The sequence below is a fragment of the Miniopterus natalensis genome, chromosome 4 (genome assembly GCF_054644295.1).
Source record: "Miniopterus natalensis isolate mMinNat1 chromosome 4, mMinNat1.hap1, whole genome shotgun sequence".
Classification (NCBI taxonomy): Eukaryota; Metazoa; Chordata; class Mammalia; order Chiroptera; family Miniopteridae; genus Miniopterus; species Miniopterus natalensis.
This window is the reverse complement of record NC_142084.1, coordinates 72,883,540-72,911,533: the sequence shown is the minus strand read 5'-3', so window position 1 is coordinate 72,911,533 and position 27,994 is coordinate 72,883,540. Positions and strand designations below refer to the sequence as shown.

General features: G+C 42.5%; 1 protein-coding gene across 1 annotated transcript; it reads right to left on the bottom strand.

Annotated features, from left to right (window-relative positions):
* Positions 1–10,079: 10,079 nt before the first annotated feature.
* On the bottom strand, positions 10,080–27,809 carry LPL (lipoprotein lipase). Its single transcript, XM_087816843.1, has 9 exons — positions 27,531–27,809; positions 21,427–21,596; positions 17,402–17,581; positions 16,666–16,777; positions 15,722–15,955; positions 13,846–14,088; positions 12,693–12,813; positions 11,832–12,014; positions 10,080–10,188 (listed from the first exon to the last, which is right to left on the bottom strand). The coding sequence occupies exons 1-9, from the start codon at positions 27,616–27,618 to the stop codon at positions 10,080–10,082; spliced, it is 1,440 nt and encodes a 479-aa protein (XP_087672969.1). The 5' UTR covers positions 27,619–27,809.
* Positions 27,810–27,994: the final 185 nt, after the last annotated feature.

The window sequence follows — 27,994 nt, the reverse complement described above, 5'->3', positions numbered from 1 at the left end:
CTTAGTTGGTTGAGCACCATCCTATGCATCAGAAGGTCACTGGTTCAGTTCCTGGTCAGGGCACACACCCAGGTTTCAAGTTCGATCCCCAGTAGGGGGCGCACAGGAGGCAGCCAATTGATGTTTCTCTTTCACATTGATGTTTTGCTCTCTCTCACCCTCCCTTCCTCTCTCTAAAATCAATTTTTAAAAATATTTTTTTAAAATCCTCTTCATAAACAAGCATCAGGGTATTTTTTAAGAAACTGTGTTTGTCTGTTGTTTTGTGTTTTCAAGCAACTTTATTTTCTCATGGAAAGAAGCTTAGGAATTGGCTGACTCCATTGGTAACTTTCAATCTAAAAGTCCTGGTGTTAGATCCCACCTAACTTGAAAAAGGGCCCAAAAGAATGCTGTAAGGAAACAAACTTATGCATTAAGAGTTTGGACATGTGGATAACCAGATATTTGGCATCACAAATGACTGCCTCTAACTGAAATAGAAAGAAGAGGAAATAGATAAAATTTCATCTATTGCCTTCATAGGATAGAGAAAAGGGCTTAGATTATATCTGTCTTGTATTGATTTGGTTTTCAGTGTTCCTAAACCCAGCATGTTATTCTAATTTATCTTCAGACCTTGGCTCCTGTTTTTCACCTTGGCTCCTTGGGTTTGCTCTCGCCTTTAGGAAGATGACTTGGACGCACCTGGGGTGCCACTTCCTGTAGCCCTAGGCAGCCGCACACACAGCACCCAAAGGCCAAGGCTCTCACCCTGTGCACATACGTGTACCTCCACCACCTGAAATCACGACCAGTGTTTATATTTCCTCAAAGACAATAAGGGAGATTAGACAGAATTTGGAATCTGAAAGCCTGAATTTAAGTGAAAACACTGGCTGCTAAAAAGAAACTTGCTTCAGGAAACAGCTGGGCTGAGTTGTTTGAAGCCCAGGTCTACCTGTGTGGGAAACCTTTCCAAAGACAACTCTTCTAAGATAACTTTTATCCCTAAGTACATTGTGGAGGGCAGTTTTCTATTTAAAGCCTTATTACCACACATTTTCTGGTGAAAAGATTGAGAAAATCAACTGGAAGACTTTTTTTTTTCCTGTTGAAATGCTGATTTGGAGATGTATTTCAAGCCTTCAGCAAATTTCAGTATCCTAGGCCAAATGAGTTAGGGTCCCAAAGCAGCTATAGTGGTTCAGATATTGCATTTCTGAAATTCAGTCAGCACAGTTTGAATGCTAATAGAGTGGGTTGGAGGCTTGCGTTATCCCAGAAGTAACTGGTAAGTGTACCTTACTAGAAGGTGTCATTCAATTATAATAATTCTGTTTTCCAAAAGTCTTTCCTTAATGAACAGAAGAGAGGCTGTTTCTAGAGCATTAATAACTAACTGTCTCTAAACATCTTAAGAGATCATTACAGATTTTATAAAACCTTACTTGTGTTAGTTTAAGGTAACTAGGAAAACAAAATATGTGGCCCATAACAATCTAAATGAAGAAAATGTGGGTTGGGAAATCAAACCAATAGTAAGCTAATCTGAGTCCCAGGAGGGAAATCCCTGGTCTAGAAATTAGTGCAGGAGTCAGCAACTTCTCCCAGGCTTGGCAACAGGAAACATGCTGTGATTTGTTCAGTGACATGGTGGCCAGAGCTATGGAGAGTCATGTGCAAGAATGTGCATGGACATGAGAAACTCCCACCCCACCAATGCACCAATTTTTAAGTTAATCTTTTCTCACTCCTTCCCTTTACATCCCAAGTCTTCAGGTTTCGGATAGCTGAGAGCCGGAGGCCCGCTCAGCTTTCCTCTAGGTTGTCCCCTGTCTCTGGGGCAACCAGGCTCTCAGCGAGACAGAATATTTACCACATATAACATAGTGTCTGGAACATGAGAAGATACTCAATAAACTTGGTTAGCACCTGTGAGGCAAACGCTGACTGGCTATTTTGTCCCTTCACCTTGATTTGCTTGGAGAGATCTCGACAAGGACTTGGCGTGTCTCTTCAGAAAGCTCCCAGGCCCTGAACTGAAGGATATAATAATAGAAGGGAAACCACATACTGACTTGCAGTCATGCTACTGAATAAAAACTGGCATGGCCAGAGAGGACAACTAAACACAAAGAATTTCTAAGCCACAGACTCTCCTAAGATTTCATGTGTGAAACCAGTTTTCTGGATGGCAATCTGTGGGCAGGAAGGAAAGAATTTAGCTGGTAAGCTCATTGGTTACTCTTAGTTCCAAATCTCACTGGATAGGACTCTATAAACAATCCTGTTGTGTAGAGGAAGTATATTATTTTGTAAAAACAAAAATGAAACACAACAGAAGTAGACGTCAAAGAGCTGATTATCCATTTTCTTTTGCCTTACCAAAGAAAGGCCGGGGGAGGAAAAGAGCGTTCTTTCAAGATGTCACCTTCTTGAAAGAAGGTGACCAGGTGCCCCTGGCTCTTTTGAAACATGGTTTTCTAAATGTTCAAATTTATAAATAACTATTGGAGGGTCACCTATCGGGTAAAGTAAATTATGTGAATTTGTTATCTATTGCTACTACATAACCAAACATCCTCAAATTTAGCAGCTTCAAACAATAAACATTATTTCACAATTTTTGTGGGTTAGGGATTTGAGAGTGTTTTGCTGGGCCTCTCATGAGGTTGCATTCAAGCCATTGGCAGGGGCTGCTGTCTCCGATGGCCGCCTGGGCCTGGCGGAGCCACTTCTGAGTTTCCCCTGTGGCTGCTGATGGGGGGGGGGGGGGGGTTACTCCTTCCCTATTGGGGCCTCACCATAGAGTAACTCACAATACGGCTTCTCCAGAGCAAGTGACCAGAGAGAGAGAGGGATGACACAATAGAACAACCAAAATGCAAGTCACAGTCCTGTTATAACCTTATTTTGGAAGTGACATCCCATCACTTCTGCTGTATGGTACTGGCCACAGTGATTAGTGTGGGAGGGAACTGCCCAAGCATGAGAATACTAGGAAGTGAGATTTTGAGGGACCAACTTGATGGCTGGTCACTACACTATTCCAGTTGTTCTATACACTTTTGGTCTGCAGCCATGTGGTTCCTCTGTCTAGAACACTGTAATGACAAATAAAGACTCGAGGTGTGATGAACTAGTTGGTATCCGTGGTACAGAGTGCCCTCAGTGGGTAGGCTCACCAGCACACACATGTACTGTGTCACTAGTCACACAGACGTGTGATGGTTTTAATGCAAGTTCATTTATACTATTAGAAGTCCAAGGCGTGCACCTTCTAATGGTAAATGTATTGTGCTATGTTTATATGTGAAGCAAACTTATAATTTAAGCACACAGTTTAGAATGTATTTAGGAAACAGAATGATGTAAAGAAATGTGGATACACTGAGTATTAATCAGTAAGAATCAGTTCTAGGTCCGTGTGTGTTACTAACTAGAACTACAACGTCAGACAAGTCACTTAACCTCTCTGACCTTATCATATCAACTATAAAATGAGTGTGTGATATTAGGTGGTTTCTAATAATACTGCTACTTCTAAAAATGGTTATTTAATGATATTTTAATTATGGAAAATTCCCAATAAGATGCATTTCAGAGTACAATTTTCTACACCATAGCATTTCTACCGTAAGAGAAATGTATCACAAATGGGTCTATAATCTAACTGAATCAGAACAAGGTTATTGACTGCATTCACTTATGACAAACTGCCATATGGTGGGCCCCTGGGATAGTCAAGGCTGGCATTAGAAGATTGCTGCAGAGATTCCTCCTGTAGGGGCCAGAGGGGTTGTCCCCAAAGTATAGTTTTTATAGGTCACGTATGTGGCATGTGGTAATGTCTATCCCCACAGGTCTAGGTGTGTACACTTTTAATTTACATGCCATAAAATTCACCTATTTTTAGTGTACAATTCAATGATTTTTAGCAAATTACAGAGTTGTGCGATCATAACCACAATCTCATTTCCATCAATCCCAAAAGATGCCTTATATCCATTTGTAGTCAATGGTTTTTCCAACTCCCATCCTCAGGCAACCACTAAATCTACTGTCTCTATAAATTGCCTTTTCTGAAAATTTCATACAAATGGAATCATAGAGTATATAGTCTTTTGCATCTGGTCCTTTCATGTAGCAAAAGTTATTCAAGGTGCATCCATGTTGTAGCATGTATCAGCAGTTTGTTCTGTTTTGTTTTTTTTAATATATTTTTATTGATTTCAGAGAGGGGAAGGGAAAGGGAGAGAGAGAGAAATATCAATGATGAGAGAGTCATCGATCGAGCCCGCAACCCGGGCATGTGCCCTGACGGGAATCGAACCCTGATCGCCTGGATCCCAGGTCGACGCTCAACCGCTGAGCCACGCGTGGCCAGGCAGCAGTTTGTTCTTTTAATTTCAGAATAATATTCATTTTTATGGACATTTTGTTCATCTCTTCACCAGTGTGTGGACATTTGGGCTGCTTCTACTTGGGGGCTGTTATGAATAATGCCGCTTTGAACGTTTCTGTCAAATCTTTGTGGACATGTTTTCATTTCTCTCAGGCATATACCTAAGTAATGGAATGGCTGGGTCACATGGGTTAAATTCTATAATTTTTCAAAAAACTGGCTATACCATTTCACATTGCCATTTTTATTATATCAACAGGCACTGCTGGACAGTGAGGAAAGGGTAAACTGGGGAGTCTCTTCCTGTCGGGGTGACCCAGCTCCAGAAGACCTTTGCCTGACTGACAATGAAGCTCCGGGTCAGTGACCCCTGAAACAATTGTTTTCTGGACTCAGTCCTTCCTGATATACTAAGAAGCAGCCCCTTCTTAGTTGCGTGGGTGCTCTTGTATGTTCTCCTTCACTATCAAGACAACCCAAAGCGAAGTTCTAAAAAATGCACCTCCCATCCCAAATAGTTCATTTTATTGCATAAATGCAATCTTTTTGTAGCTAGCATTTAGATCTCAGAAAGAGACAATGTACTCCAGAAAGTGGTCAAAGATATTTTGTTAATCTAACATTTTACTTATGAAAAAGTATGCAGGCAAGAAAAGTTCTGTGTATTTTATTTAGGAAAAAGCCTGTATCATTTTCCTCTGTAGTTAGTTTAAAGGATCTTTAAGACATGGATGGACCTAGAGGGTAATATGCTAAGGAAGTCAGACAGAGAAAGACAAATACCATATGATTTCATTCATATGTGGAACTTAAAAAGAAGAGAAATCAACAAACAAAACAGAAACAAACTCAGTGATACAGAGAACATTTAGATGGTTCCCAGATGGGAGGGGGTCAGGGGATGGGTAAAAAAGGTGAAGGGATTAAAAAGTACAAATTGGCAGTTACAAAAATAGTCCCAGGGATGTAAAGTACAGCACAGGGAATATAGTCAATAATATTGTAATAACTATGTATGGCATCAGATGGTTATTAGAATTATCAGGCTGGTCACTTTGTAAGTTATATAAATGTCTAATCACCGTGTCGTACACCTGAAACCAATATAATATTGTATGTAAACAGTGATTCAAAAGTAAAAAATTATTTTAAAAAAAGTTCTCAGCTTGTGGGCCATGGAAAAATAAGTCACAGTGGATTTGTTTGTCCTGTGGGCTGTAATTAGGTGACACAAAAATAAAGGATCTCTAAGTAAGGCCCTATCCAAATGTAAATATAAAAATATATATAATGTACACTGTTATTTTAGAAGCCATATTTTTTACTAAGTATAGTGGTTACTCAGTAAATATTTGCTGAATGAATCTGCCCTAAGAATAAATTTCTATTTTAGGGGACTAAAATGATACAAAATAATGACTTGGTGTTGTAATAAAATGTTGTCAATTTTATTAAAACTTCACATAATTAAGTAAGTTTGTTTTTCTTAAAGCCCATTTTATTGTATTACTTCATCAGAGTCAGCTGGCTCAGTGAGACTGTCACTGATAAAGGCATGTACAAAGTTAGCACCACACATCTACAAATGCAGATGGCCATGGTGACCTTCCCCATATGTACAACCCACTTTTACACATACACACATATATTTACAGCTAATAAATAACACTCAAAGCCAAAGCATTGTTAATATATGATATAGAGTGAACTCTACAGAAGCCAGAGTTCCCAGGGCCATGCACTGATTTGATTGATATGTTCTTAGGTTTATGCACCCTTCCTCAAAACCCAAATCCAGGAAATTAATGAATTAGCAATAAAGGGGGATGCCAACCACTAATCACACAACATTTTATTTTTAGAGAGAATTCATGCCAAACTGGCTGATATCAACCACAACATTCGTCCTACTCTGCATAGGTACAACTGCATTTCTCAGACGAAGGGCTGACTTTCTGGCAGCTCTGGAACAATTTCCACGCCAACAAATTCCAACACATCTTTAGATCATTCACCTTCTAAGCCGCACCAAGTAATTAACATGCGTGCGGGGTTCATATGTGAGTATGTATGTGTTCAGGCGCCCACACGTGTTCACAGTTTGGATTCCCAGCAATAGCCTCTGAGATATTTGACTTCTTTATACAGAAAAGCATTCTGAACACAGGAGATCTAGTTTATAAATAATTGCTCACTCATTCCTGGCTAGTTGTTAAAAACAACTCTCATGACATTTCCTGTGGCTGTGGCAATTGAGGATTCTTTTCATCTCCCATAATGGCTGTAAGCACTGTTTATGAATATATCCCAGTGACTTTTCCATCTCTCCACTTAGTAAAAACGGTCCTTATCTAAAATTTGTAGGCGTTTGTGTGATGCAAAATCTGACTTTGAACACATTTTCTTATCAAAACCAGGGGAGAAAGAGACATGCCCCGAGTATGACTGAAGTATGACTGAGCTAAGCCTAAAACCGAATAGAAACCATTGGATTGTAAAGGGCGTCACCCCGATGAACAGTTTTGAAAATCTGATCCTAAAATTATGGGATCATTTTCTTTCTCCACAGTGAAAATTATGTGTCAGCTGAGTGGAACAGGCTCATTTCAACACCCGCCCAGGGAACACTGTTAAAATATAGCTTTGAAACAGCAAGAAAAGAAGGGGAGAGGTTAAGCCATAAACTCTAAAGCCTTTTAAAACCTAATTGTTCTAAATTTTCTGTCTCCTTTAGTTTGTAACAGTTATGATGCAACCAGCCACAGGGAGTGTTTAAAGGTTCGGTTCAGCTCCTCGCTCCAAGTCACTGGTTCCTGGTCAGCTCCTGGGCCACGTCCCATGGCAAGAGGGGAACCAGGCCCAAAAAGGCAGGTGTTTTGACCAGTAAGGAAATAAGTCAGACAAAAAATTATTTTCTAGATTCAGATTTGGAGTAAACTTTGAGAATGTATCGATCCAGAAAATTCAGAATTCCAACAAAAATATGAGGTTCTAATCAGTTGTAGGCTATGACAAAACTCACTACATAAAGAATCTTCATTATTTTACCACGAGCCCAAACAGTGCTTTTCATATCTGCTGTTTTTTAATGTTGGAAAATGTGCTATTTGGCCACTGTACTGCTCAAATTGAATTAGCCACTTTTTCGTATTTGAGATTGTCTCTGAAAATAACTAACAAGGATAGCTGGGATTAATACTCAGGAAAATTCACTTTGAACCACCCAAAGCTCTGGGCTTCTCTTGTAAAAGTTACTTCATTCTCCGCAGAATTCATGTGCTGTTCTTCCTTCTGTAGATTCTGAGAAAAAAAGAGAGAGAGAAAGAAGGGTGATTTATTATCTGCTTAGTGTTTTACAAGCCTCGGCCCTCCCCCCCCCCCTTCAGGATGGAAAAATGTCAACTGAGACGTGCAGAACAAAAACTGTGAGCATAAGGCCAGGGGAGATGCGGAAAGGGGCCGGAGAAAACGCAGGTTCCTAGAAAGGAAAGGCGCTGACACCTGCTCAGCCATGGAACAGTGAAGAGTATCATTTTCAGGAGGCTGACCCAAACGGTTTCGAAATTTAGGGCGATGTCTCACTTCTACAGCTTGCCAAATGAAATGCCTGTGTGTTTTTTATTTTTCTTGTGACATGAGACTTCTAAAGAGTTATAGCAGAAAGGGAAATTTTGTTAAATTAATTTAATCACAGAGGAAACTGCAGGAGGCGGTTAGGCTGATTCATAATTGCCTCCTTGACAAAGTTCAGATGCATTAAAAAATGCTGCCTCAGTGATGCTATAATCAGACGAGGAATGGATCATTAGGCTTCCTCAGATAAATTCTTATAACTTAAGTAATATAACCAGAAATGCCTTGTAAACAGATGGAGTTATTTCCTAATTTGGGATTTGTTTGTTTTTTACATTGACATATAGAATTAAAGTTGTGAATAATTTGGGGAGGATGTTTGTGTATGTTTTTATGTGACATAAATTCATGTATGAAACTTCATATAGGAGTCCCTTGCTAAGAGGCAAAGCAAATGTGATATTGCCTCAAATTTATAATGAGGAAAAATAAAGCAATGACCCTCTTAGTAGAACAGTCTCCATGCAGGTAAGAGTTCAGGGGCACTGCCTGGCCCAGTACCAGTGACTATCTTCCATTTCAAGTTTATCTTGAGTGTCTTACATGAATGTTTTTAATCCAGATGGCTTCACCTTGCCACTCAAAGATGTATGCCATAATTCCATTTTTGTCGAATAATAAAAACTATATAAATATTATACATGCATAGAGAAAGCCTGAAAATATATACAGGCGTATCTCAGAGATATTGCTGATTCAGTTCCAGACCATTGCAATAAAGTGAGCGTCACGTGAAAGTGAGTCACATGAATTTTTTGGTTTCCCAGTGCATAGGAAATTTATACCACACTGTAGTCTATTAAGCGTGCCATAGCATTATGTCTAAAAAACAATGCACATACCTTAATTTAAAAATGCTTTATTGCTAAAAAATGCTAAGCATCACCCGAGCCTGTTGGAAAAATAGAACCGATAGACTTGCTTGATGCAGGGTGCCACAAACCTTCCATTTGTTAAAAACGTATTATCTGGAAAGTGCAATAAAGCAAGGTCTGCCTGTATATTAAAATGTTAATTGAGGGTTGTCCCTAGGTGATAGAGTCACAGTGATTTTCTTTTTGCCTCTTTCTCCTAATCTAGCCAAAATTATCCATGGATAAATTACATTAAAAATAGAAATTAAAAATAATAGAGATATTCCATATAGGGTCTTTAAATATGTTTTTTCTGATTAGGCAATTCTTATTCTGTACTTTTGTCCACAAATGTAACTAGGAGAAGACAAACCAAAAGCAATTGCCTTTTCTATTTCCAGAAAACATGTGACCAGCCTGTCCCATTGTCTCTTATGTCACTGGCTTGTAGGACATGACCTAAGCTTTCTCCTCTTTATCCCTGCCTCTCATTAGCACTTGGCATCTGGCAGGGGAATGAGTGGAGGAATGAAAGTGGCACAGTGCAGGAATTCGGGAAGGGTTGGGGAAGGTCACATGCTTAGTCTCCACTTAGTACTGACGCTCTGGAAAGATTTAGCTGCCAGCTGCCACGTGGATTAGCCTTAAAGGTCAGGTAGGAAAGAGCCAGGGAGCTGTTTTGAGGTAGAAAAGAACAATCTCCTACACTCTAACTCCATTAACTCTCCACCTTTGGAGTTCTGAGACGGATGCTTTGGCTCTCTGTCCCCAAGTCGGCTGGCACATAGAGCACCATCCAAGGACTATGTGGCTGAGCTGATGGTTTGCTGTCCTGGGAGGAGCTACATCCACAGCGACATGACTACTAACTTGGGTGTATGCTCTGCATATGTGATCATACAGGTAGCAGGCATGCAGCACAGGGAAAAGATTTTGTGGTCGTTCAAGAAGTAAAATAAAATCTAAAAAGTGTGCCAGGGATGAAGGTCAGAGCTGGCAGAAAGAACAGAGACAGAAAAAAGAGAAAGTACCGCCCGAAGCAAAACAGACCAGTCTGACGTGCACACGGAAGGGCTAAGGAAGCCCCTGGGGGGTTCTGGTCACCAGCATCAGCGCAGGCCTGCAGTTCTGGGGTGAAGAGCCCGGCATGAGCAGCACCCCTCGGCGCGCACACTCGGGGCACCCAGAGTTTTAGCCCGTGATGCTCACCAGCCAGACTTTTTACTCAGAGACTTGTCGTAGCATTTCACAAACACCAAAGACGTCTTTCCTTTCTGCAGACGAGGCACCTTCTCCCGGGAACAGAAGAGCACCCTGTGGGGAAAGATGGATGTGAACATGCCACATGGAACAACGGAAAGGGCTGTTCAGAGATGTACGGTTGGGTCAGGCTGGTCTGAGTGATTGTTCGGATATTTCCAATAATTAACGGTTTACACTCGGGCTATCCTGGTCAGCAACACATCTGAATCAGAGGGTTCTTTGAGGGCCTAACCCACTGTTCAGCAAGAAAGCCGGTTAATCGATCCAGACGGCGTACAAACAGCCTGGAGCAGCCTTAAAACCACAAGGCTTTCACCGAGGGACGGCACAAGATCGGTGTCGGGCCTGAGTACCTGCCTGAGGGAATCCGCAGACCAGCCTCCAACTGGCGCAGCTACAGAAACAAACGCTCTGCGTCTCCAGCCATACCCTCTTTTTTATTATTATTATTATATTATTATTATTATTATAAAAGAAAATGCCCAAAGAGAAATAACTTATCAATCCTAATTTTAAAAGTCATATTTTTATTAACAATATTATATTAACGCTGTAGTTTGCAAACCCCTGTACATTTAGTACAAAAGTTTTCGACCCTGCGGGGCTCTCCAGGCAATTCATTTTATAGACACGTGTAGGGCGGGACTGGGGGACAGGGTGAGATTCTCCTGGCATCTCATCCTCCTTGCAGAGGATGGTTCTCATCTTTGGATGTCAAAGTAACCCCTCCGAGGTTCCATCCATAACTGATTTGTGTTTGCAAGAAGCAGTGAAAAATGAGAAGCTGAGATTCCCAACTTCCCGTCTCAGCGTTCACACATAACTGTGACCAATGCAGGGCTTATGTTGGCTTTCCATGAAATTTTAAAATACTGTCACTTGCCCTGGCTGGTTGGGCTCAGTGGTTAGAGCGTCGGCCCTCAGACTGAAGGTCCTGGGTTCAATTCCAGCCAAAGGCACATACCTCAGATCCCCGCCCTGGCTGGAGTGTGGGTAGGAGACAACCAATCGATGATATGTCTCTCTCATATTGATGTTTCTCTCTCTCTCCAAAAGGCAATGGAAAAAATATCCTCCGGTAAGGATTAAAAAAAAAAAATACTGTTACTTCCCTAGTATGATAATTAAGGAACACTCCCCCAAAAATGATCGGTGTAATTATCTAGCTGATATAGTTTCTTTTATTTCTCAATTACAGTTGACATTCAATATTGTATATTCATTTCAGGTGTACAGCACAGTGGTTAGACATTTATATAATTTACAAAGTGGTTCCCCCCAATAAGCCTAGTACCCACGTGGCACCACACACAGTTATTACGATATTATTGACTAGGTTCCCTATGCTGAACTTTACGTGCCCGTGACTATTTATTTGGTCATTACCAATTTATATTTCTCAATCCCTTCCCCTTTTTCACCAAGGCCCCCTGTCTCCCTCCCATCTGTCAACCATCAGTGTGTTCTCTGTATCCATGAGCCTGTTTCTGTTTTGTCTATTTTGTTTTTTAGATTCCACGTATAAGTGAAATCATATGGTGTTCATTTTTCCCTGTCTGACTTATTTCACTCACTAGCTGATATCGTTTTAAAGACAAAGCTTACTAAAGTTTCACCGGAGTGTTGAAGGCTCCAGAAACACTATCTCTAAGTAAGGACATCAGAGTAAAATAGATAAAAATAAAAGTACTTACTTCTTTTGAGTCTCTCCTGCTTTTACTCTGACTTTCTCAATAACAAAGCCAGGGCTGCTCCACCAGTCGGACCAGCTGAAGTACGAGTCGCTCTTCCATTTGAGTTTCAACATCAGCAGTTCTCCAATGTCCACCTCCGTGTAAATGAGGAAGGAGTATGTCTTATTGGTGGAAACTTCAGGCCTGAATACAAAAATCAACATATTCGATTAGTTCTGGGAATCAAGTGTCTTTTTCCCTTTTTTTCCTCCCAAGGTGTAAATAGCTTTATTGTTTGGTGGGGTGAGTATTTAAAAAATGCAAAACATGTCCCACAAAATACTCAAGATGAATGTCAATGGCATTTAGCGTATTTCAAAAGATATCTTCATCCCTTTCATCAATTCCAACTTTTATCCTAACAATATGAACTATTTAATACAATTTTAAAAGAAAAAAACCCATTAGCCAATTAGTCAGAGACATTATTTTCATTTTCATATATTCTCTTTAAATTTGTAACAGTCACAGTGTACATACAATTCTCTGTTCTTTCTTTGTTCATTTCATATTTTACCTTCTGCTTCTGCCATGTTTTACCTAGTTTTATGTAATTATAGTTTTTAGAGGCTAGATTGATTTAGTTGATTTGTTAAATCACAATTCACTAAACCATGGCCTCAAAGTTGGACGCTTACTTTGTATGCTATTATATGTACCACTGTAATCAACATCTTTTGCCATATAGCTTTTTCTAAATTCTTTTTAATATTTCTTTTTCGAGGTACCCTACTCTTCTTCTGTTCCTCAGACCAATGCTGATGGCAGCTAGCAGTGCCATGGCAAACCCACATGCTGGAGGTCGTGCATGTGGCTACTCACAGGGTGAAAGGGATGTTCTCACTCTCGGCCACAGTGCCGTACAGAGAGATGTCGAAGGCCTGGTTGGTCTGTGTGTCACTGTCAGTCCCAGAAAAATGTATCTTTACTTGGTAATGGAAGACTGTAGGGAGAAAATTGAAACAAGCGCTGGTCAGTCTTTATGGAGATACCACAGCCCCCCAAAAGCAGGCAATTCAGAGCCACAGACAGGATCTCACTAGCAATCAAGCAGGAAGCGCTCACACTAGACTATCAGTGTGGCTTGAAAGATTTCTTCATGTCTGTACAGTGTTTGCTACTGAAAAAGTCAAACCTTGAATCCTACTCCCTTTCAGGAAAGTGTGGTTGTAGTGGATAGGAAAAATCCATTGACTACACATAAGCCAGCATTTTTGATGTTAGTCCTTCTAGCCAGGTATCTGACTATCTCTTCTCCCGTCTCTCCTCAGTTCCTGTAGGTCTTGCTCTAATCAAGTTCCATGTTTGCAATTCAAGTGTGAACAAATTCATAATGAAATGGAAATACCTTAGGAGGTTTGGTATATTCTCCCCTCCCAGGAATAGTTGTATTTTAAAATACAGGTGGCTCTTGCCTTCACTTATAGCAAACTTTAGGAGCTGAAAAACTTTTTCTGTAAAGGGCCAGATAGTAAATATTTTAGGCTTTGGAGGCCATACAGTCTCTGCCCCAACTGCTCAACTCTGCTGTGGTGGCAGGAAAGCAGCTTTAGTCAATACAGAAACAAATGCATGTGACTTTATTCTAATAAAACTTTATTTACAAAAGATTGTGGCCCATGAGCCATAGTTTGCTGACCCTGGATGGATGGTTTCAAATTAGCTTTGAATCTGGTGCTAATGGGCTGGCCCAAACTAAGGGTCACAATTCCAGAGGAGGGTGGCCAGCAGGGCTGCTGTACAGGGTAGTGTAGGTTGTGCACTGGACCTTACTGGCGACAGGAATTCGGAGCTTCAGTAAAGTAGATCAGATCAACTTCCTCTCCACCAAGAAAGACAAGTTTGGGCTCAGTGTTTAGTGACATCAGTTTATCATCTCTGTTGCAATGAACAGAATCAGTACATGTAATGCAATGAGCATGACCAAAAAATGGGATCAAATTGATTTTCCTGTTTATAGCAGTCTCGAGCTTACCTTTGTAAGGCATTTGAGAACGAGTCTTCAGGTACATTTTGCTGCTTCTTTTGGCTCTGACCTTATTGATCTCATAGCCCACGTTGTTGCAACGGTTCTTTCTGCAGCTCAGGCAGAGCCCTTTCTCAAAGGCTTCCTTTGAATTGCACCGGTAGGCCTTACTGGGGTTTTCTTCATTCAACAGAGAGTCAATGAAGAGGTGAATGGAGCGCTCATGGGAGCACTTCACAAGCTGATCCACATCTGGGGGAAAAGGGAAGCAAAGAAAATTTCAACTCTGTGGCAATGCTCAGTGAGTGCCTCATCTAGCAGGTCTAAAAGAGTTTGTGTGGTGTTAAGAATGAAATGTCCTCAGGCCCTGGCTGGGTGGCTCGGTTGGTTAGAGCATCATCCCATACACTAAAAGGCTGTGGGTTCAAGTCCAGTCAGGGCACATACCTAGGTTGCAGGTTTGATTCCCCCTGTCAGAGTGCATACAAGAGGCAACCGATCGATGTTTTTCTCTCATCTCTCTCTTCCTCCCTCTAAAAAAATATATCCTCGGGTGAGGATTTAAAAAAATAAAATAGAATGACCTCAGGATCTATGACTTTTTTATTGTATATTCTATTTAAGGGGGCATTCTTGGTGGCAGCTTCTCACCTACCTCCAATAATGTCAAAGTTGCAATTTATAGGGAACTTTGGGCTTTACTGCTGTCTTATATTTGTGAGTATGTCTAGGAAAATATAATAAGAGATATCCAAGGTAGAAGCTGATTTCACCCAGTTTATCATATCCTTCTCTTATGGTTAAAGCATATAATACTTCCAGATGCTTCTAGAAACATACTTCTAGAAACCACATCATAAGGGCATAATTATTAAATAAATAGTATTTTGTCATAGATGCTATATAAAATTCAAGGGTTTTGTTACTACTAATGATTTTTACATTAAGTGAATCATAGAAATAATCACCAATGTCATAAGAGTGTATCTATTACCATAAACTTTTATAATTATTTAAAATAGTAACTTTATGCTGTAAGTTTTATAATGTGCACAAAAGTCTTGAACATATTATCTACAGCAGGAGTAGGGAACCTTTTTTAGGCCAAGGGCCATTTGGATATTTTTAACATCATTCTCAGGCCTTACAAAATTATCAACTTAAAATTAGCTACTTAAAAAAGCTCCTAGATTTATTGAATTTCAAGTCCCACCTGCAATTGCCTTGGCAAGGCCAGACCAAATGATTCCAAGGACCATATTTGGCCCACAGGCCAGACATTCCCCACTCCTGATCTACAGGCATGTCCTATTGTCCACAAAGTATGCAAAGTTCCCGTAAGACAAATAATAAATTTAACAGAAGCTAGCATAGATATTAAAGTAAATATTAAGCCAATATTATCTTTTTTCTTATTAAAATTTTGGAATGTCTGTTGTTAGAGAATGGTGATTTGTCTCTGATTTGTGCATCTCTTTAAAATGCCGACAAAAGAAATGTGGACTAATTAACATGTCCCTTATTTTCTATAAAATTCAAAATAACCCCACTGGTCTTGCAACTGCATTCAAAGTATGATAACATGTGGCCATATGACATTTTATGCTGCTATTATGAAAGGCAGAGGAGTTTCCTTGTCTAAACCTCACCTTTCTTGTCTTTTGTCCCTGCAAGTGCTCCATGTAGTCTAGGTCATAGTGCATGAAAGATGAAGTGTCTGACTGACCACAGGAAGGTGATCATGCTGAACATGACACTTCATCAGTAACATAACTTGTCTAAATGTGTATATTAAAATGGCATACTGGCAGAGAATGGTAGAACACTGGGTCAATAAGAGTTAAGAACACAACTTATGTTAAATTAACTTCTAAATCATATTTACCTCCAAGGCCTCTCTCTGCAATCACACGAATAGCTTCCCCAATGTTACAGCCGGGTTGAAAAGTGCCTCCGTTAGGGTAAATGTCAACATGCCCCACCGGTTTCTGGATTCCAATACTTCGGCCAGGTGACCCTCTGGTGAACGTGTGTAAGACGTCTACAAAATCCGCGTCGTCTGGAGAAAGGCGACTTGGAGCTTCTGCATACTCAAAGTTAGGTCCAGCTGGATCTAGGCCTTGATGGGTAGAAAAAAAAGGCCTCACAGATTTTTTAAATTCCTATTTTTTTAGTCTCTATCAGTATCACCTTAGCATTCCATTGCTCACCATTCGAATCTAACTGGCAGCCCCACAGATTCTTATTAGTTCCTATTCAAAGGTGATTAAATCTTTAAATGACGGAGAGTCAGAAAAGTAAGCTTAGCTCTTCTAAAATGGAATTTTTAGTCTCTCAAAGTGGCCATGAATTAGTAATTTTCACTCAGGATGACCTGATTTCCTTTTGTAAATTATTTTTGAAGCTGGTGAGAGGCCCTTAAACTGTGGTAGGTTCTTTCTTCCTCTCTGCGTATGCCAAACCATCTGTCGCCACTGGCCCAGGTGAATGTTTTCCCTTTTCCAAACGGTGTTGGTCTTTTTCCATTTTCCCAGTGTTGATGTGAGGGGTGATATATGGGCAACACACTCCCAAAGCCCGGGGCAAAGGGAGGAGGGACACTGGTGGGCTCTCTGCCCTTAACTCTGCTCTGTTTCCCTTCTGCCAGCAGATGGTCTGCCCATGAGAGCAAGAGCCTATATTCTATCTCACTCCAGAAAAAGAGCCCTCCCCTGAGATAATCGAGTGGCTGGGCATACCCAGAGCCCATCTGACAAACATTCCCATTCTCTTTCAGAATGACAGGCGTCTCGACTCTTCTGTTATAAGGCGAAGGCACCGCTTTCTTACCCGTAATTCTGTTAACCTTCTTATTGGTCAGGCTCCCCGCAATGCCAGCAGCGTGCGCTCCAAGGCTGTATCCCAAGAGATGGACATTGTCCAGGGGATAGTTAAATTCCTCCTTTGGAAGACAGAAAGAAAAAAGCGCTCTTACAGTTCTTTGCAAAAGATCAAAGCTAAAAGAAATAAAATGAATATAAATTTTGTTTTCAAACTGTAGGCAATACTGAAAACTGATTCTACTTATTTTAATTTTGTGTTACCGATAAGAAAGACACATAGTCTAGGGCTGAGATTTTACTCTTTCCTTAACAACATATTTGAATTTGAAAGTTTTTCAATACATCTGAAATTGAAATGTATTTCCATACATCTGAAAATATGTGTGTGCACGTAGAGTTACATATAGATGTATATGCATAGATGCACATGTGTATACATATAGATACACACACACACGCACATAAATTTAACTTTAACCCATTTTCCCCTACTCTAAATACTCTGCATCACTCTATTCTTTAAGGTCAGCCAAGCAATGACTAAAAATCAGAAAATATTACAGGGGAAGGGACCACGGACACATATGGTCCAGCCTCTTCATTCACCAGATGAGAAGCCTGAGGCCCAGGGAGGTGATCTGATTTGAACTATATCTGAGTGGAAAGGGACAAAGACCCGCCATTTGTCCCGCTCTGGCCAGGAGATCTGTTTTGGACACACAGGCCTCTGCCCCCCGTCTTACCGCCATCCAGTTGATGAACGTGGCCACATCCTTTCCCACCAGCTTGGTGTAGCCCGCGGACACCGGGTAGTGCTGCTGGGCCCGCGACAGCCAGTCCACCACGATGACGTTGGAGTCGGGTTCCCTCTTGTACAGGGCGGCCACAAGCTTGGGCACCCAGCTCTCGTACATTCCTGTCACCTGCAGAGGGTGATACAAGCTTTCTTAAAATGCCCACCTACAACTTGTCACAGATGTGTCAGCCCAGTACCCCTACACGAAGTGGGGGAGACAACCCCCCGAGGAAGCCCGTAGGCTCCGACAGAAGACTCAAACCACACAAAAGACCGCGGAGACCTGCAGCTGCCCCTCGGGTGACAAATTAGAGCATCCCCAAGAAGGGCGCGCTGGGCTCGGGGACGGCAGACCGCAGCTTGCCGCGCTTTCAATTTTAGAAGCACGTTTTACGAATTCAGTAAAACGTCAATAATTTAAAGTATTCAAAAGAAAAGATCAGTCAGAACAAGTTAAAATTTTGCAGCAGAATTACAGACTATATTTTAAAAATCAGCTTGAATACTATCAATTAGGCTAATTGAATGTTTCCCAAAAGAATCATTTTGGGGGATACAAATGCACTTTTTTTTCTTATAGAGAGTCACATACACATTTGATGTGCTAATGAAAAAAATAGTCTTAAACATGCTAATGTCCCCTAACAGAAGTAAGTTTGCTTAGCAATCCCTTTCTTAATATAGAAGAAAATGATGAACTTCAGCTCAGACTTTTTCACAAGTTTCTCAAATTCTTCATTATCAGCGTGGAAACTAATGAGGTTTAATGGTCACATTTCCCTAATTATTAGATCGGTCATGTTTGGAGGTAAGCAGACTGCCAACTATAATTCTTCGCTTCTTGTTAATAAAGGCCCCAAAATTCAAAGTCAAAAGAACTGTGGGGTCCTCAAATTAACTCTCTTTATGTAGAGAGGAGACGTTGGACACCTGTGGAAAGATGCACACTTTGCAATAACAGAAACACATTTAAAAACTGCAGATTATAAAATTGCACACACCATCCTGCCATAAACCTGTACAGCAACAACCTGATTTAAATCTCCAAATCTACCCACCCTTAGAAGACCTGAGAGCAGATCATATTGTCAAGGTTAGTCACCACGTACCCCACAAAGAAGATTCTGAAATCTATGTGTCAGGCAGCTTTTCAGGGCAGACCTGGAAAATCTTTCATCTTCTAAAGGTAATTCTAATAGGAAATAATAGGATTCTTGAATTTCCAAACCAAGGGACTTCGTTTGGAACTCTGATTTAGAGGGTGGGTTCTTTCCGACTTACGCTTCCATTTAGTTTCGTGTATTTTCTAGACCAAACTATCTAAACATGGTCGCTTGCTTTTGCCTCATACAAACAAACTGCACGCTTTTCACCACATTGCTGTGCTCTGAGAATCCGACCTTGGTTCCAGCCCCAGCTCTTCCACTGACTACTATGAGCCACGTAGGCGCTGCTTTAACCTTGCTAGGCCACCTACAGAGCAAAGGCGTCAGACTCAGGTGATCTCCAAGTTACCCTCCACCTCATAAATTTCTCCTTGGGACCATTCTGGTTTCCAATTTACTTGCAGTGATAAAATCCCAACTCTATAGCTATTTTAAGCATGAAGAGAAAACAAAGAAGAAAAAATACAAAAGCGGTGTTGGCCCATTAGGAACATCATAAAATCTTTGAACATATCTCAGCAAGTCTGCTTCAAGTCTGGGTGCAGCCTGGGCCTTCGAGGGAACCAGCTGGAGCACTCACCTTGCACAAAACCCTGAGAAATTGGTCCAGCCCCCTTCTGCTCTATTTGAATCTATTCGAGATTAGGCGCCACCCGGTGCAGCTGCTTCTCAGGGCAGGAGGATGTCATTTCTTCAGAAAACAATGTTAATCACTCCTCCTTCCAGCCAGGGGCGAGGACCTCCTACAACACTATGAGAAGCCTGCCCTTAAAGCACGGGCCTGGGAAGCCCCAGCAGGTGTCTAAACCGCCTTCTGAGCTGTGCCCCGGGCACGCTGCACCCTAAGCGCGCCTCTGGACTCCTCATGACAAAGCTGCAGAGCCCCCCGCTTCCCTCGGTCTTCAGCCCTTGGTCGCTGAGCAGTCTGCCTCAGACAAGGCAGGAAAACCTTGTTTGCTCTAAGGCCCTATTGTAAGTTTTTCTGTACTATCGACGTTTCCAAATGAGGCAGCCTGTCAAAGAGCAAGTAACCCAGCTTACTCCTGCTGTGACTGATACTTGTCTTAACTGCCTGTCAACTAACCTAATCTTTCCTTTTTTAATTCAACATATATACTGTAACTAACCCAAAGGGGTGGGAAATCCAAGTGAGCACCCGCCTTCTTCAATCTGGAAAGGTGTTCTTTTCTAGGTTTTCCTTCGTAGGTTCCTTAAGCCAGTACCAATTTTTAAGTTTTTATTATCAGACCCACAGCTGAACTGAAGCCCTCCTTGCCACCTCCGCCAGGGAGTCAGCTGAACCAACCGGGAGTTCGGTGGCGGTGAGCCGGGCCATATCCAGCATGGCTGGATTGCGAGGACCAACCAGCTCCATGTGGTGAACCTCAGCCCCCCAGACAGCGGCCAAGGCCCGGAGCCCAGGTTCTCAAAACGTCAGGACCACAATGTGAGGTATACAAATGGGTTTCGTGGACAGTAGGGCCAGGGATAGAAATGGGCACCATTTACTGATGCTGGGTTAGCTGTGTCATCTTAGCATGAGAAAAAAAAAACACCACGTTTTTTAAAAAATTCCTAAAGTATAAAATTCTCTCGTGGATAAGATGTGTAAGATATTCAATTTATTCCTGTCATATAAATGTTTATTTAGTTTAAACTTTTTGAAGGGTTTAAAAGCCAAGTTCTATATACAACCCAAATGTCTCTAAAACCACCAAAGATTACTTTTTCCTATTTAACTCTTCTGAAAAGATTTGTTAGGAATTTGAATATGTATATTTATCAAAAGATATGTAATTAACTCTAGTAAACAGATATACTTCTATTAAAATAAACACCCATGTAAATTCTATTAGAAGTTACCTTTATCTCCATGAAAGTTTTAGCAATTGTCCTTTACTGTCAATAACAGTTGGGACTAGAAGTATGTCAATCATTTAGAATTTAGTACCTATTACCATATTTGCAAGCTCTGACATAATGAAAGGTTATATCTCTTTCACCATCCATTTTATTTAAGTCCTCTTTAATAAACAATGAAACCTGCTCACTAGGGATTTAAAATATTAAAAACCAACTGAAGTATTTAAGTAAGAACTGCACCACATAGAGTGACTGTCTGGCATATTTAGAGAGAACTAGATTATTCATATTTTTTTAAAGTAAATTTAACTACAGTTTTTACCACTTCTAGTCATCTGGCATGACAGTTCCATGACAAGCCCTCTTCCATCTCTAGGAAAGCTCCCTAAAGTTTATAAATGGAGAATGTTGGACGCGGAAGGATGTCTAGTCCAACCTCTTTGTTTTACACATCAGTAAACTGAGGCCCAGAGATGAGAAGAGCCTTGAGCCACATCACAGAGCTGGAGAACAGCAAAACCAGGACTGGAACCAACACCTCCTCACTCCCACAGGTTGTCTTCCTTAGGAAAGAACCTTTGGTGATGTGCTGGGCAAATCAGGATCCTGCCAGTTCCACCAGTTCCCCAAAATGACAACCTACATTCTGCTCTGCAGTTGAGCAAAGCCGTGTTTTCCATTTCACAGCAACGGCTGGCTCAAGGGCACCAACTAGGTACCAAGGTAAAATGAAGGTCAGCACTGTCCGCGGGAAGTGACTGTCACCCTGTGACTTTAGATTCCACAGTCCCCAGCTTGAGCCAGAATTGCCTTTACTCAAGTTTAAAGCAAAGCCATCGGAAAGCAAGCAGAAGTTTGGGGTGCGGAGACCCATCACTGGGTTCCCAGCAGCTAGTGACACGAGGCCACCCCAAGCCACTCCTTCCCAAAGAGCCTCTCTTACCGTCCAGCCGTGGATCACCACAAAGGTTTTGCTGCTGTGGTTAAAGTGACAGTTAGACAAGGATTCTCGGACTCCAGGAATGAGGTGGCAAGTGTCCTCAACTGTGTCTTCGGGGGTCCGTAGAGCAAATTTACTTTCAATGTCTGCAAAATCTCTTTCTCCTGTAATTTCTGAAAAGGAAAAAAAAATGGATAGAAAGTCAATTGGAGGACTGGATTCTTTAATTTGATGACATCGTCAGTATGTTTTAAGTTCACAAGCAGCCAGCACCGATACTATTTTTGCTTCTAAAATTTTTTTTTAAATGAATGTGTAAAAAAAAAAAAAAAAAGAACGTGGATTGCAAGAGAATGATGGATTCTCTAGCCATGATCACAGTTGACAGAGACGGCCTTCAAATAACTGTGAGTTAAGCAATATTGATCTCTCCTCTATCTTCCTTCCTCTCCTTCAGCAGGGCGTGTGTGTGTAACTGCTATTTGAAACTCCTTAGTTAATTCAGTCTTCTCTCAAAATATGAATTGGCCAAGGTCGTGCTGCTAATAGTGGGAGAAAGAGTGGAGACCAGAACCCAGGTCTCCGGGTTCCAGGTCAAAGTTCATTCTCTTAGGGAACATTGGCTTGTGGCTCTCGCGTTGCATAGTTCCACTTATTTCATCTATATGCCACCCTCTTTAAATCTGAGTATATCAAAGGAATGTTTTCCCACAATAGGATACAATAAAGCTTGTTTGAGGGAAGAGTGTTTCCTTTTCACCAGCATAATTTTTTAAATATTAGCAATAAGAAAAGTTGGAGACACAAGGAGGCTTTTGTATAGAATGGGTCCCACCCCCATGGCAGGACACATCAGTTCAAGATATTTTTAAAAGTCATTCAGTGGATTGTTCATAAATATCTGTGCTATGTATGAGCAATGGTTAACTCTTTCCCCAAGTATTTTTTTTCCCATTTATGTCTTTAGTGTTCCACAAAGTCAAAGCTTAAAAACTACCACAAAGCTGGTTTTGGAGAGAACCCACTTTGGTTCTTCGTAATTAATCCCAAAATGAGTAAGGAGAGAAAGAGAAATTTAGTCTGTTTCTTTCTGGACAATAAATCTAAATGTTGATAAATCTTCACAGGGTATTTGTAAATAATACATATCACTTGAAGTAAACTGTATTGCAGATAAAATCACTATTTTACAAAACCAACACAAAGGGAAGTTACATTAGGGGGAAATATGTGATTTCTTGTCAAGTAAAAATAACCTGTCTCTTCACTGTCAGAAGGTAATACCTTGTAGGTTTCAGATTTCACTATTTAAAACTTTCAGAAGATAAATAACTGAGGTTGTTTAGAAATATTTCTAATTTCTTAATCTAAACTTACTCTCTTTCCACAACTCAAAAGCTGAAAATCTGTCATTTTAAATAACACTGCAAAAGTGAGGCCAAAAAATAAAAATAAGAATGATATTGTACACAGAAAGACAAGCATTCAGACCAAACTTATCATAGATTTATCTGGCAACTGGCCAATGTTTTCCTTTTTAATTATCTTCAAAATTTCTAAAACAATATTGTGGTTACTTCTTGCTATGTATTTTTTATACATAACAAGGTGATCACACACACACACACAATCTCTAGAATCTAGACATTCTAAGATAATTTATTCAAATAAGAGATTGGTATTTAAAGCTTTTTTTTCCCCATTTCATATAGTAAAGTTGCACTTGAAATGCACTCATCCATCAAGAATACTCTGCTTCTCATTTATTTGAAGATGTAGGTAGGTGTTGCTTTTCCTTCCTAACCAGAAAGCACCCTGGTGGCCTTATTATTTATCTGACAGTGGAAAAAATATATTGTAGATTTTTAAATCTGATTCTGCTTTCAATATGCAAGAAGTTATTTTATTGTTAGAAAGTGCTTTAGAATATTTAAAACTAAATCAGTTTTCCTCTCCCACATCTCTCCACATGAAATAACTCATGCCTCCTCTCTGTCTTATTTTAACATGTTTGATTAGCAATCTTTTTAAGGCAGGAATAATCTGAACAACCTGGCAGATAGATCTCACCCACCACCTATTTGCCAAACTGATATTTAAGACTCTGCCTTGCACAACTCCACAGGACGTCACCCACTTTTAGTCAATTTTTCCTTGGAATTATGCAACACGGTGGCCCTGGTGTTGCTGGTGATTTTGAAATGATTAAGAATATTCTTTGTAATTATTAAGGCTGGCTCTGTACGTTTACACACACACACATACACACACAGTCTCTTTAGTCCATAGATCTTGTATCAGATTATCTGTTTAGCTGATGGAGAACTCCAATTTCCCACAACCAAGATTTAATGTTGGGCACATAGCTTGCAAAGAAAAATAATAGGAAATTCATACATGCTCGAGCAAATTTGTATTTGGAGACCTTTACTTCACTTTCCAAGGAAAGTATTTTTCATTTTAAGTTACAGAAAGCATATGAAGCCTTTGCCAGGAAACTACTACCACTCTATACGGTATGTGAAGTTTTCAATCCTATGTCAGTTCTATGAATGGAATCATAAATGTCACTCTTACCTTCCCTCTGACGTTCTGATAGGAATTTTCACACTACAGGTGTTTGTTACCCCTCAAGGATGTCTCAGCATCCTAAAGACAAATGTGCTTTACAAACCTCTATCGGCCCTCACACAACTGACTGGGGCCACGTAGAGACAGGGAAAGATGGGTACTGATCGCGAGCACTGGATGTGTGCAGTTGTCCATTACACGCTGGGACTGTGCTTGGCTGGCAGATGAACTGATACGACTTCACTGTTACCAAGGAAATTACTGTTTCCATACATGGAAATGATATTAGTGACTATACACTTATCCTTTTAAGGAGATAAGAACCTTTTAACAGGTCCCCTGGGAAATTAAAGCCATCTAGAATCATAAAAAGGGGGGTACCTAAGGTGTATTTCTTTATAAGAACCTCCATCCTGAATTCAGCTCTTCATATCAGCACCACCACGCCAACCTGGCCCCATCAGACATGTCCCTATTAAGCACTAAGGGGAAATTTTGGGGTGCCAGAAAAATTATAAGTTAATGCATTTCATCACTGTAATCTTTATTCCTAAATTCCTAAATAGATAGCTAAAAATCTAAGTAGGTACATAAAGACAAGGAATTGATCTTGATGTGGATAATAACTCGCAGGTATAAAATTAGGTTGAGAAGTCAAAGCACTTTAAGGATAAATTTAGAGAGGGTACATTTTTATTGCTAGAAAAGGAAAAGCAGGGAGCATCCCAGAAAAGATATTCTAAAGGCAGCTCACAATTATCAGACGAATTTGATTGACATTTATAAGAAGACAAGAGGTACAGGAGCTCGATTATAATGCAATTCTCTCTGAGGTTTCTACTTTCTCTCCCTCTCCCTCTCTCTCTCCCTCTCTCTCCCTCTCTCTCTCTCTCTCTCTCTCTCTCTCTCTCTCCCTCTCTCTCTCCCTCTCTCTCCCTCTCCCTCTCTCTCTCTCTCTCTCTCTCTCTCTCTCTCTCTCACACACACACACACACACACACACACACACACACACACTCCTAAAGACCCTCATCACCATTCATCTGCCTCGCTAAGACTGATGGTCACAATTACTGCCTCAGGCAGCTTCTGCAGAGTGTCAAGAACTGAAGAACAAGTTGAACTGATGAAAATAAAAACCAAGTTTGGCGAGGGGAACAAAATCGATACTGTTATCTAAAATAGTAGTAAGCCATACGGCCCGATTTCTCCTCCAGGAATGAAGCCAGAAAGGAGGGCTGAGCTAAAAACACCCAGCCTGAAAGTGAAAAGTGCTCCTCTGCACCTCTTCCCCAGCGCCCGAGTCCGCCTGTCAATACAGCCGGTCACCAGGCAGTCCCTACTGAGCTCAGCCCACTGCAAGTGGCATCTGCCACGTTGCTGTCATCACCCGACACGTTTAATTCCGATCTTAGCCTGGAAATCCACCGGGACCAGTCAAACAGAACCTCAGCGACCGAGCACCCACTCATACGGTCGTCTCCTCCTTTTTCAAGTTTCCTGATGAGGCGCAGTAGAGACTGTGGTGGCTCCAAGAACAAGGACACGGGGCAGTGCCTCCTATCCCCAAGCTCTTCCTAGAACGAGCCGGAGAGTGAGTTAAGTGAAGCCAGAGCCCAGACTTACCAGTCCCTCCCAGCTCTACCTTTCTTCTCGGAAACTCTTACTTTCTTAGAAAAATTCGCTTGGAGAAGAAAAGGGGGGAGAGCTGCTGTACTAGGAGAAGCGCAATATAAAGGGGGGGGCGGGTGGAGTGAGAGCGAGAGGGAAGGATGAGAGGGATTCACTTCAGGCCTACTTAAAAATGATTCCCCAGGACCTGTATAGCCAGGTAAAGCATGCGTTGGTTAAAATCCAATTTAATTCATTAATCACTTACGTGTCCATTTAATCAAAGAGTAAAATTAGAGGGGCCTAAGAGAAATTTGAGTCTGGCCCAAACTCCTCTTTTAGAGTTAAGGAAGATAAACCCGGAGAGGTGACACCGAGGAGCCCAGGAATTTAGGGTCCTGAACCTCTAAGGGAGCCCAGCGAGAACGTAAACTCTGGGTGACACATCTGTGTGGGTGTGTGTGTGTGTGTGTGTGTGTGATGGTAGAAGGAACACTGTGCTATGGTGTGCTTTTTAAAATGAGAATTTGGAGTTTGTGCCTGTCATCTTCTTGGCCAGTGTCAAACGCTCTCCGGGGGAACAGGCCACCGAGGGATGTTTAGGGCTCTCGGAGTGAACCTCTAGGGGCCTGGCACAGAACACACTTGTCTTTCCCATTCAAGTCCGCTTTGATGGAATCTACTTTTTTTCTTTTTTTTTTTTACCCTAACAAAAATGTTCTCTCACACGATGCAGTACTGAGATAAACTCCTAAAGAAAAGCCATGGACAAAGTCAACTGTCGCTTGCACCACTGCGCACGTGCCACCTGAAAGGACGTCCAGGCAACACCACCCGGCCGTTTTCTTTTCTATTCTGTTTCATCATTAAAGAAAAGACACAGCACCAAGTTCTGGGGTGGCTGCTCTAAGCCGAATAGTTCCTCTTTTCAGTGGCTGTTGAGTGTTAGCTGGACGGGGGTTCCAGGGAGGCCGGGGCCTCTGCCGCGGGCGGGTCTCGGGCTGCGCCCGGGTCCCCCCGCCCCGCCCCGTAAGGAAATTCGCACGTGGCCTCCAGCGCCTGAACCCCGGCGAGCCGGCGGCTCCCGCGCAGCGACTGCGGCTCAACCGCGGCCTCCCCGCGGCGCCCAGAGCGGGGCTCTGCTAAGAAGACAGTAAGGGCAGCCGGTGAAAACCTGGCAACTCCCAAGTCCGCGTCTTCAGGAGGGTCACCCCTTCGCTAGGTTTGCTGGGCGCTAAGAAAGCCAAGCGTCCAGGAGCGGCAGCTGGAGAGCCTCCCGGCGCCCTAACGCCAGCAAGACGCCGCGTCCGGGTCCCCCGCGCCGCGCGCCCCCGGTCCCTGCCTCCCTCCCTCCCACCTCGACGCAGAGAGTGAGCGCGTCCTGTGCTTCCAGGGTGCAGAAAACCATGCCCCTCGGCGTTGGGGCCGCTTCTCCAGAAGGGGCCACTTTCCCGCCCGCGCGCCAGCAGGCGGCGGCCGAGCCGCATCCCGGGCCAAGCCAGGGTCACCTTGGCCCGCGTGCCTCTCATTCCAGCCCTCCCCCTCGGCCGCCGCGGGGTTGTTACAGCGGGTCACAGCTGAGCCCTTCCTCCGCCTCCCTCTTCCCGCCCCTCGCGCCCCCCCGCCCCTTCCCGGCTGCGCCCGGGCGCCTGGGAACGCGACCTCGGCGGGAGCGGAGCGGACGGCGCGGGAACCCGGAGGGCGGGAACTTCGAGCCGCCCCGGCGAGACCGGAGGGAGGATTCCCTTCCTCCGGCTCCCGGATCCCGCCCCAGCCACTTCTCCGGGGAGCGCTCGGGCTCGGAGAGTCCTCGGCGCGCGTCCGCATCCCCCTGCCTCTTCCTCCTGCCCACGCTCCGGGCGCGTTCGCGAGTGGCCGCTGAGCCGAGCCTGCAGGTGGAGGGGGGGTCTGCGCGCAAAACTTACTGTTGGCGGCGGCCACCCCTCCGCGGGAGGCGGTCAGACACTGGAGCCAGACGCCCAGAGCCACCAGGAGCAGCGCTTTGCTCTCCATCTCCGGGTTTGTCCCTCGGTAGGAACTGCAGGGCACGGTGGACGCGGGACAGACCGATGGACCGCGGAGCCGGCGGCGGGAGCAGGCTGGACCTCGGTCCTGCGGCGCTCGAGTCGCCTGACACAGCGCAGAGCCAGACAGCGGGAAGCGGCGGGTTTCCTCGGAGCAAGAGGAATCGAGTCTGACACTGTTCCCACTCCACGGCTGCTTAAGTGACTGGAAATATGCAAATAAACCTCATCACCTATTGGCTATAAAATCATAAGTTGGGGGGAGGGCCCTAAATTCCCTTCCAAATGTTTGAGCAAACTGTGATGAAGATCAGGCCTGCCAGCGAGAAGAGGGTGAAAGAGCAGGAGGGGTTTGTGGATTTCCT

What these genes read in the sequence shown, in the direction of transcription:
- LPL (XM_087816843.1), bottom strand. Translation starts at nt 27,618, where the DNA reads ATGGAGAGCAAAGCGCTGCTCCTGGTGGCTCTGGGCGTCTGGCTCCAG. An exon ending in TTCTCAAATGCCTTACAAAG is followed by an intron (nt 12,814 to 13,845) that starts GTAAGCTCGAGA and finishes TTCTCCCTACAG; the next exon opens with TCTTCCATTACCAAGTAAAG. An exon ending in GAGAACATCCCTTTCACCCT is followed by an intron (nt 12,015 to 12,692) that starts GTGAGTAGCCAC and finishes TTTTGTATTCAG; the next exon opens with GCCTGAAGTTTCCACCAATA.